General features: G+C 34.1%; 1 protein-coding gene across 1 annotated transcript in view; it reads right to left on the minus strand.

The window, feature by feature from the left end:
- Nucleotides 1-10,735, minus strand: part of CFAP47 (cilia and flagella associated protein 47) — a gene marked incomplete at its 5' end in the record, with an annotated part of 258,098 nt that extends 247,363 nt beyond the window's left edge. Inside the window, 8 exons of the mRNA XM_031060192.1 lie at nucleotides 851-1,043; nucleotides 1,709-1,944; nucleotides 3,223-3,356; nucleotides 4,092-4,246; nucleotides 4,785-5,013; nucleotides 6,169-6,307; nucleotides 8,410-8,525; nucleotides 10,578-10,735. Of these exons, the coding sequence (XP_030916052.1) occupies nucleotides 851-1,043; nucleotides 1,709-1,944; nucleotides 3,223-3,356; nucleotides 4,092-4,246; nucleotides 4,785-5,013; nucleotides 6,169-6,307; nucleotides 8,410-8,525; nucleotides 10,578-10,735 (1,360 nt within the window). The remainder of the gene's footprint in view (nucleotides 1-850; nucleotides 1,044-1,708; nucleotides 1,945-3,222; nucleotides 3,357-4,091; nucleotides 4,247-4,784; nucleotides 5,014-6,168; nucleotides 6,308-8,409; nucleotides 8,526-10,577) is intronic.
- Between the last annotated feature and the right edge of the window lie 609 nt (nucleotides 10,736-11,344).

An 11,344-nucleotide genomic window follows, 5' to 3' on the forward strand; every position in this document is an offset into this window, starting at 1 on the left:
CACTGTTTATTCCAGAACTTGTAGGCAGAACAGCATTTTACCATGATTTCCAGTAACTTTCACTTTTTTCTCCCCCACAATGGAAAAAACGTTTCTTATTAGGGACTGTATCTCAAGCTGCCAGCAGCTAAAGAGAATTCAAGTTCCCTTCCTGATCTACACACAGCCACCAGTGCACCAGTGCACAGGTTAGGAGATTGCACTGGTGCTGCAGAGGCTGCAGCACATTTGAGGTTAGAAAAAAATAATGTTTGCCATGACAGGTTTATAATCCAGTGACAGCTTAGTCAAATCTACTGCAAAGCGGCTGTTTGTGGAAAACATTTGGAACACGAAGAACAAATCATAGACTAATTATTGGATATCCTGAAAGACTCTTCATGCTGGCACAGGCTTCACTGGATGGGAAGAGTCAGTGGACACAGGAGCTGTAGCAGGCTGTATGAACTGGCAAGTTCATCTGGCAGCAGTAACTTTGAATCAACGAAAAATATTCTGTTATCTTTCCTAGTTCTTCCTGTGCTTTACATATCTCTCCATTCACTCCTGAAACATCTAACACTGTAGCTTGGCATTGCTTGCAAAAACTGAACCTTATAAATGTCAGAATATCATATGATGAAACTTATGCTTTAATAGTTCAATTTTTGACACCATTTGTACCATTATTTTAGCTTCTGTTTTGCAGTCTTATTGGATATATGTTATACAACTGAGCATTCCCTCCAGTCTCAATGAGATATTACTTTTCACAAGCAAACTAAAAATAGTAAAAAAATCACTTTTAAAAGGCTAAAAATATGCTTTTAAAAGATTTTATCACTTGTCACTTATGTTTTTAGCATCTTACCAGGATTAATTGTGAATACAACGCTTGTTCGTTTAGATTTGCACACACCATGTAAGGTCAAATATATTTGATGAAAAGGTTTTGTCTTCAAAACATCTACATTATTTTTATCTACTCCTGTACCAATGATATCAATAATTTGCTTCATCTCAAATTTTCCTATTTGATGTGGAGAAAATGAAATCCTCACTTCCTGGAAAAGAAAACTCATTATGAGACATATGAGACAATAAAGAGCGAAGTTTTGTGTAATTCTCTATATGATTGAGTCTCTGAGTCACTTCTCTCCACACTTACCTCTAAGACAGGCATTCAAAACAGGGCTTGCAGAATATGCCAAGAAGCACATTAAAATTAGCAATATAAGGAAACATAAAAATGTGACACATCAAAACTCATTTTTTCACTTCTGAGAGAAATCTTGTGCCCTGACTTACTGGTTGGAGACATTGTAAATGTTTACATATTTGACTTACTGTTTGCCAAGTTTCTTCCATTAAAAAAATTATCTTTCTTGAGAATTTGTGATTCACTGAAACAAATTAAAAGTATTCTTCAAAAATATTTGCATATAAATCAATCTTCTCAAATCAGCAAAATTAAAAAAAAATACAGATGGAAAAACCCTTATAAAGTTGCCTTAGTGCTCCAATCTTTTTTCCTAATTTAAAATTATATTTGTTGCTTCCTGGAGTATGGAAAGAAAATTAAGGGACTATAAAAACAATGTATTTGGCTGATATTAAAAGCCATTGCTACTGAAAAGAAATTCCTCTAGTTTACTTTCAAAAAATTCCACTGCTAACCACTGTAAAATAATCTGCACAGTTACATAACCAAAGAGAAAGAGGGAGTTACCTTTTCAGATTTTGTTTTAATTTTTCCTCTTGCAGGAGAAACACTGAAGTGAGCAGTCTTGCGGAATCTGAACATTACTGGAAGGAACTCAGATTCATTTTTCATTGTGCATGCAACTTGTGTTTGTTCACCCAAATAACAGTCCTCAAAATTAATTACTGTTCCTGGCTTAAAAGTTAATATCACAGGAAACCCAGAACCCATCAAAGCTAAGTCCACGTAACGAGAATGACTGCCTGCATTAGACAAACACAAAAACAGGCAAACAAACAAAATCCCTCTCACATCCATCATCTCACTACCAGGAAAGTCATGCTGTAGTTGTATAGTCACAAAAACAAAATAATACTACAAACCAGTATATTTTATAATGCAGTTTTTATAAACATAACACAGAGATCTTTACTTCTAATAGCTGTTAGATAATGCACTGCCTCAATAAGAAAGTTGAGGATGAAAAAACATGGACTTGAAAATGCACAAAACTGCTATTACAAGTGTTAGTGACTTGCAAATGATTGGGGGTGCTTTATTTCCCTCAAATATTTGCATTTATAATTATTATAATTTAAAATAAAGTGATAGGTTTTCATTAATGACACACATAAATCCTCTCTACTCACTGTTCAAAGAGGTTTTAGTGCATTCAAGATGCAAGTTTATTTATTTGTGTTGATATAAACAAACATACAAAACAGGCTTACCATAAAACTATTAAGACAATCAAGATTTTTTTTTAAGTTTAAAAAGCCAAGATACACAGTTTTATCATCCTCATATACATTTCTGATGGTGACTATCCATTTTTAACATACTTGTGGTTGCTGTGGCACCACCACTGAGGTTCTGCAGAGAGCCACCTCTCTTCCCAGCAGTTTCAAATCTCAGAAACACGACATAATCTTGAACTGGTGATGCGTCATTCACTTCAAAGTCTCTTTCAAATTTTCTGGAAGAGTCACAATCTCAAATTAAAAGATGGTAAAAAAAAAATAAACCTCCAAACCCACAAAAAAATCACGACGTGTTTTTGACATCCAGTCTGGCTTCTTTGTTGTCATAACAGCTTGAACAAATTACCTTTATACTTCCCTTCAGAAAATGCAAATAATAACAAATTTAAGCTCATCAATATATGTGTGCTTATTATATTGGTAATTTGATAGCTTTTCTAGTCTTCAACAGTTTTCTAAACTAATATCACATGCATAATAACTACCTGTACTGAATTTAAGTAAGGGAAAATGGCAAGAGGGCATTTGCTTTTTCTTTTTCTCATCTAAGAAGAAATGTTTCTTTATGTTTAGTTTTGGCTTTTGTTTTGGGTTGGATTTTTTTTATGAGATGACAGTTCTCCGAAATGTTTTACTCTCTTGATGAAACAAACATAAAAAACAGGCTTACCATAAAACTATTAAGACAATCAAGATTTTTTTTAAGTTTAAAAAGCCAAGATACACAGTTTTATCATCCTCATATACATTTCTGATGGTGACTATCCATTTTTAACATACTTGTGGTTGCTGTGGCACCACCACTGAGGTTCTGCAGAGAGCCACCTCTCTTCCCAGCAGTTTCAAATCTCAGAAACACGACATAATCTTGAACTGGTGATGCGTCATTCACTTCAAAGTCTCTTTCAAATTTTCTGGAAGAGTCACAATCTCAAATTAAAAGATGGTAAAAAAAAAATAAACCTCCAAACCCACAAAAAAATCACGACGTGTTTTTGACATCCAGTCTGGCTTCTTTGTTGTCATAACAGCTTGAACAAATTACCTTTATACTTCCCTTCAGAAAATGCAAATAATAACAAATTTAAGCTCATCAATATATGTGTGCTTATTATATTGGTAATTTGATAGCTTTTCTAGTCTTCAACAGTTTTCTAAACTAATATCACATGCATAATAACTACCTGTACTGAATTTAAGTAAGGGAAAATGGCAAGAGGGCATTTGCTTTTTCTTTTTCTCATCTAAGAAGAAATGTTTCTTTATGTTTAGTTTTGGCTTTTGTTTTGGGTTGGATTTTTTTTATGAGATGACAGTTCTCCGAAATGTTTTACTCTCTTGATGCTTAATATGCAGCAAAATCAAATAAAATTCTTATTCTCACAAAATCATCTTAACCAATTTTTGGTCCAAATATACACTTAGGGTATTATAAAACATAAAATCATAGAAACACTTCAGGTTTTACTTTCTTATTTGCAGAATCACAACAAGAAACTTATTTTAACACACATAAATACATAAGAAATAACTCAGAAATAATTTGCAGACAAATTAATTCAAAATTTTCTCTAACACAGCTCTTGCAAAACAGTGTAGACCAACCAGCTTGTGAATGTGTGTGCATTTAATTCGTATCACTCACTCACTCTGGACTAAAGCAGACTGTAATCAAAGATTTTTCATAAGGCTCTAAAGTTCCTTGATTGGGAGCACACAAGATCAAGGTGGAAACATCTACATCTTTAGTTTTCAGGCTTAAGTCATGTAAAACAGCATCTGTACTCCCCTGAAGATCTGTCCCCTAAAAAAAATTCAAAATATTGAATATTTTGATATTTGATAATTGAATATTTTGATATTCAGAAGTTTGTTCTGCTTTCCCTTTTGTGTTTGTTTTTATTCCTACACACACATTTTCACATATAACAAACAGAATGACATAACACAGAAAATGGCAATCACATAGTTACACAGCACATGGCTAATTAACCAAATTTTAAATCAATTTCATGTCAATGTCTTGAATTCTCTTTTTTAAACATGATTCTCAGATTATTTCACTATCTGAGAAAAACAAGTGAAATCACAGATCATTACCATCTTAGAGCTCAAATTTTATTTTGGTAACTCCTACTAAATAATAACTGAAAAACTCAATTCTAGGGTTAAATTGAAATAACAAACGTGTTGGTTGGACAAGTGTTTCAGAAAGCCCATTGACAAGGAAATAGTATGACATAGTAAACAATACTAGAAGACAAATGTTGAGAAATAAAAAATGCAAAAGCAGAAATGAAAACAAGTTTTCAGCTAAAAGAAGAACCAGAGCAGTTTCTTACCATCTCTCCTCCAATGGCATTGTCTTCCAGTACTGCTACCCAATCCATACACTCAGGGCTTTCATTATATAAATATATTTGTTCTGTCTTTGAAGTCCCAAAGTAAAGAGGTCCAAAGTTAATGCACTTCAGTACTTTTCCACAATTCACTCCAAGAACTTTAAGAACTTGTTCAACCACAACACCTTTGACCCATACTTCAGCGCAGCCACGACTTTCCAGCTCCACTCTGCCAGTAAGAGCAGCAAGAGGTTATGTAGAGAAGAGTTAGAAATAATCAGTTTGGTTAGTTTGCTTTGTATTAGAATCTGTGCCAAAAAGAAAAAAATTGCCCAATCCAAGCATTCAAATCACTGGTTTTCCATAGATAAACTAAGTGTGAGAGCAGGGCAAGTGAGCATGTCATAGACAATGCCCTAACAGGAATACCACCAGTCAGGAAAAATCACACATTACATGATGGGAGTTTTGGTTTTGATTTCGACTTTTTTTAAATGTTTGAAATGACAGAAGTAACAACTACAAAGAATCAGGAGGTGTCCACAGACCAAGAGACACTGCTCTTATCCCTCAGAGTCTTTGTATCTAAATACCAATTTTAGTATATAACAGCTAATTTTCTTGTAGGGAACAGGAGCTAGAAGTTCATCTGAATAAGCATGAAAGAACTGCAGCTATTCCTGCCTGGAAGCTTGATCTTGATGATTCCAAAAATCACCAAAACAAAACACCCAACAAATTCCCACGCTGCCCAAAGAGGTCGTGGACTCCCCACCCCTGGAAGTGTTCAGGGACAGACTGGACGTGGCTCTGAACAACCTGGTCTGGTGGAACGTCCCTGACCATGGCAGAGGGGTTGGAAATACAGGATTTTAAAGTCCCTTCCAAGCCAAACCATGCTGGGATTCTAGGATTCTGTAACATATGCATTAAAAGCAATCTACTCCAGTGTTGCAAATACATTCCCTCCAGTGAAAATAAATATTCCCAATGACACCAGAATGTTTCTGAGACTCCTGAAATACATAGAGTTAAAAGAAAACATGCAGTTGCAGAAGGTAAGAAAATTAAGGATGACAGGATGTGCAGAAAGGTAAAAGATACAAAAGCTCCTTGTTATTTTTATTCTGAGAAGTGTGCAAACATCCCAGATCATTACAAATTATGGAAGATTTTTATTAACCCAGCCAGGTATACAATTTACGCATTACTTTTCTGTGGAGATACTGTAACAATCAAATTAATTTAATAAAACTAAATGTTAAAGACAGCAACTGAAACTTAGGAACTTAATTTTTTAGATCAACATTCATAGTAAAGAGTCGAATTAATAACAGACAAAAGCAGAATTTACTGAGCTGTATTTCTTCAGTCATACACTCACTTCATCACTTCTTTGATGACTCCAGGCACATCTGTGCAGACATCCACTCGAATTTTCCTTGCAGATTTTGGCTTTACGACTCCTCTGACAGGTTTTATGTTAAGCAGGACCACCCCATCATATGATATTTTAAATACACCTAAAAAACCCCAGAGCAATCAACAGAATGCTATACAATATAAAGCTGTAGATTTATATGCTTCTATTACACACTTGAAATTATACAACACATAATGCAAATGTTCACAAGCAGTTTATCTTCCTATGAAAACAGGAAACATAGACTTAACCTTTTTACAAGGTGTTTCTAAGCAAGAGTAGATCATAATTTCCAGGTTTTCTATAATTATTACACCCACATGTCCAATTCCATTTTTTTCAGCTGTGATTGTAACAGGAAAGGTACTAACATTCCAAAAAAAAAGCGACTATATCATGAAGTAGCTGTAAATAACACCTGCAAGTTATTTACAGCTACAGATGCCAAAAAGTTAAGTGCACGCTGCAGGGTAACAACAGTTCCTATTATTTGGTCCACACCCAAGACAACTTACTGCAGAAGAGAACAGTAAATATTTCTAGGTTATACAAATATTTTTTAAAATGTGAAAAAACCCAGTATTTAACCAACAACATTATCTGACATTATATCATTAAAAAAAAGAAATTGCTTCAAATGTACAAAAAATGCACTCTTGGATTTAATATAAAAGACAATCTCTGATGTGAGATCAGAAGCAGGACCAAAGGACTCCTTCAGTGCATAGAAAGACAGGTGAAATGCAATCCTTGAGTCTCAGGCCAGCACAGAGCATCTCCTGCTCACAGAGTTTACATGCTGCCTGTTACTGTGACCTGTTGTGTTATGACTTCCAGAGCCTGCAGAAACACAGATTCAGCTGCTCTTCCCTCATCTGTCCCCAAGACATCCTTTACTAACCATCACTTTCTTTCTGATTTTCATCCAATCCTATAAAACTCCACCATGTAGCCTGCATGTACCATGCAACTGAGTTTATAACTAGAAACAGTTCCCTAGACAATATGACAAAAAAATAATTATCATACAACTTAGCTGTAGGTATATATATAGAGAGAGAGAGATATATAGATATAGATATAGATATAGATATATATACACACTGTAGGTTTTCTCATTCTAAAGTATTTAGTTAGCATATATGAGAAAGACCCAATTATATAAACAACATACTACATCTTTAAGAAGAACTGGCTAGGAAAAACATCCACAATTATTTCTCCATTTACTTTACGGTAAAAAGAAATTAAAATATTTGCTTCTGAAAAGCAAAGATTTGCTTCTGAAAAGATTCTTCTTAATCTAGACAGAAATTTGCTTTTTTTTATTTTGTTTTTTTTTTTTAATATTGCAACTCTGTATTTCTGTAATCATGTATTTTCTCTTGGTACAATATTTCATATGAAAACCTAGGGGAGAAATCTTCCTACAACTTTGGCCTAAAGCAAAGAAAAAGAGAGCCTTTAATGTAACAAGCAGCTGTACAAATGAGGAACAAAAATAATTAACTGCCTTAAATTTGTTGTTTGAAACTCAGCATAGTTGCTACCCTGCCTCTGGAGAAAGGTATTTGCAACTCTCTCCAGTGCAAAAGGCAGTCAAACAGGTTATCTGGATCATATAAGCATTCTTAAACTCCTTTGTCCATGTTTCTTACTCTCCTTGGAATAGCTGCTGACAGAAATTTAAGGATGTGCCTGTTGTAAAAGCTGCAGGATTTCAAAAGCTATGGCAGCAAGATAAAAGGCCTCTCATTATCTTCTAGCAACAAATACAATTCAATTCCCATCACAGAAGATTTTAGCTCAGAAAGTTCAGGGACTTGCTGTTGTTTATTCAAGAGACAGGTCTGGGGATCACAACAGCACAAAGCAAGAGCAGATGTGATTTGCTACTGTCTATGCTGGGCACACTAAGGCAATGAGCAACTATTATTTCTACATCTTCCAAATGGGATTCAAAAGTAGAGAAATCACAAAATTTTCGAAGTTCTAAAGTATTTTTTCTTTCCTAAATGGAAGTATAGTACTGGCTATATAAACGGTGAGCCATGTACAACACCTGCAGCTAGAATACTCATCATCTGCATAACCCAAAATCCAAGTTAATTGCTACTTGGTCACTGAAGTATTGACTTGCATAAAATATTTTTTTTCAGTAAAAAAAATATTTGTATGATTTAATGCATACTAAATATTTACCTGCAATTGTTCCACGGTTAGAAATACTAATCTGTTTAGTAACTAGTTTACTGTTTGCAATCATTTCACCAAAATCAACCTCTGACTGTATTTCCAGATCACAGTATGGAATCAATCTGCAGAGAAAAGACAACATATTATTTCCCAAAACTTGAAAATATCTTTGCATTTTCAAATAAATTTGATTAAGCACTGCAGTGGAAGAGAGTTCTCTTTTTGTACTAGTTATCCTATCAAGGTTTTGGCAACTCACTTCAGCTCTACAGTATACTAAGGGAAGATCTAAGAGAGAGGTACTTATCTATCAGCCTGTTTAATGATTCAGTACTCTAAATTTAAAACAATATAGCTATAAATGATTAGTCAAAATTGAATGCACACATTTCTATTGCATCTTTACTTCATTACAGTATTTTAAGTAAAACTATCCTGAGTTAGTTGCATCAAAAAATAAGACCAAATAATTCATCACAATTCATTATGAGCTGCCTGAACTAAAAGCAGAGAAGTAATTCCAGTTTACAGTTTTGTGTTTGAGACATACTTTATGTGACTTCAACAACAGACAGAAGTGGGTAATGACACAAGACATGAGCTACTTTTATTATTTACTTAAGAACCTCAGCCAGTGAGATGACATCACTGTATTGGGTACTTTTTAGCCAAAATGGAAAGATCATGCCTCAGGAAACTTGTATTTTAAAGACTCCAATTTTTAATACAATGACACCTGCGATCTCACATAAACTGTTTCAAATCAATTGGAATTCTACATCAGCACATCAGACTATTTCCTTTTAGCCACAAATAGGAACCTGTAGGAGCAATTCCATCTCCTGATCTGTGTCACATACAGTACAGAAGAAATAATGGACAAGAAAAATAAATATAATAGGTCAAGCAAGGTAGACCCTGCCCAAATACTCTACTGCATAAAGGGATGGGGAGGGGGAAGGAAGGGACAGAGAAAAAAAATTAATCAATAAATGTCACAAGAGAATTTGTTTTCAGGAGTTGCAATACACTTTTTAATTCTCTTTGATAATTAATTGTAATGTAAAAAAAATTTAATAAATTCTTGAAACACATGATGCTAGACCAGCAGAATGTGGCAAAAAAATGAAAAAAAAATAGTAATCAGCTATCAAAGCTAGAGTACATTCAAAACAATTGTAAAAATTTTACTTTCCAAGTATCCAGACATTCTTACAAGAAGCTTTATTGGAAGAATGAAACAGAAGTATTTCTCCTCTCAAGATACAAGTAGTTCCTTTCCCAAGTGGACAGAAATAAGCATACATCCTAAATGCAATGAGATTTTCTAATAGATACAGACCTGCAAAAAGGAGGTAGTTTTGTTAAAAGGTGTGGGGTTAGAGTTTTAACACAGTGTGAGGTTTATTTTTTTGCTTTGGTTTGTTGGTTGGGGTTTTTCCATGAAGCTGGAATTTACTGCTTTTGCATGACACAAAACACATTTTGTAAAATGCTGATTAAAAAAATCATAAAGTATACTTGCTTTTCCAAACACGCAAAAAAATAATTATTAAAACCTGTCAGTGTTTCCCCTGCAAAAGACACTTAAACATGAAGATATGAAATTCTTTAATTTATTGCAATTCCTTTCCAGAAAGGAGTCACCAGTAGCATTATCATCCTAAGTGGCTTTACCTGCACAATACTGGTCTGATAAAAATTTCAAAAAATCCTTGAACAAGTAACATTGCTCTAAAACATGCACTGTATTTTTAGAATTAGGCAAGATATGTTTCACTATAATCTAGATTTGTAACTGTTATGGACAATTACGGTAAAGTGTTCTATATCAGTGATTCAGTATGAACAGAAGATGTTAAGAGTAGTTGTTGACATGTCTAATAATACAGCACTCAAAATTATCAACATTATCATAACAAATTTAGAATAAGGCAAAACTAAAAATTCAGACTCTCTATGATTTTAGAGGGGTATCACCCCAATGAATTTCTTAACCATGTGCTGCTCGGAAAAAAAAAAACAAATATCTTACTTTTCTAAGAAAATTTACTGTTTGTTTTCTATGCATTTGACAGACTAACTAGAAAGCCATAAATGACATGCAGAAGTAAACTTTCCACAACATTAAACTGCAAATATTAACAGCAGCTCATGAACTTTAAATATCATACCCAAGCACGGGGATATGAACTATGTCATCATCTACTAAAAGAGTTAGTTTATCATGAAGATTTTCTGCACACTTGGGAGTATATTCCACAACAGCTTTAACTTGAAGTCCAGATGCAAGGAGTTTTTCTGGATTTTCCACAATCAATTTAAACTGCAATTTAAAAAAAGAAAAAAAGTGTTACACATTTCTCGATTAAGGAGGATATGCATGTAGTTCATTTTCAGAAGAACACAAAGATTGATTTAAAACTTACCATGGACTTATATGTAGGATTTTATAATTTCAACTCCCCTATTTATTGTTCAGACTTTTTAGAGGAAAAGTGAAAGACAGAATGAATTAGCCAAATTTTCTAGTCTTTCCAAGACAGCTACAAAAAAAACCTTCTGCAGCAACACAAAATTAAATCAGCTATTACTCAGTGAAGAATATTTTTAGTGCCTGAGAAAATAATAAGGATTAAGTCTCAGTTCAAAGCAGCAACAAAAGGGGAGAAGGTAAGAGTTTCTTCTAGCTCTGATTGACATCAACAGAAAGTCTCACTGTTCATTGAAAATCTGCTTAAAAAGCCCAAGGCACCTCCAGTGCTGGGAGTCAAATGAAAGAAAAAAATCCAGAAGGATGGAAAGCCCTCTTTCCTCTCTCAAAAAAATTATACTGGACTTGTTGTCAGCAAGCATCTGTTTACATAAAACACCTCCCACACCTTTACTTGAACAGAAGAAACAAGTAACCCACCAGGACATAGAGGGAAATCCAGCATTT

Source organism: Geospiza fortis, unplaced genomic scaffold, assembly GCF_000277835.1.
Source record: "Geospiza fortis unplaced genomic scaffold, GeoFor_1.0 scaffold20, whole genome shotgun sequence".
In the NCBI taxonomy this organism is placed as follows: Eukaryota; Metazoa; Chordata; class Aves; order Passeriformes; family Thraupidae; genus Geospiza; species Geospiza fortis.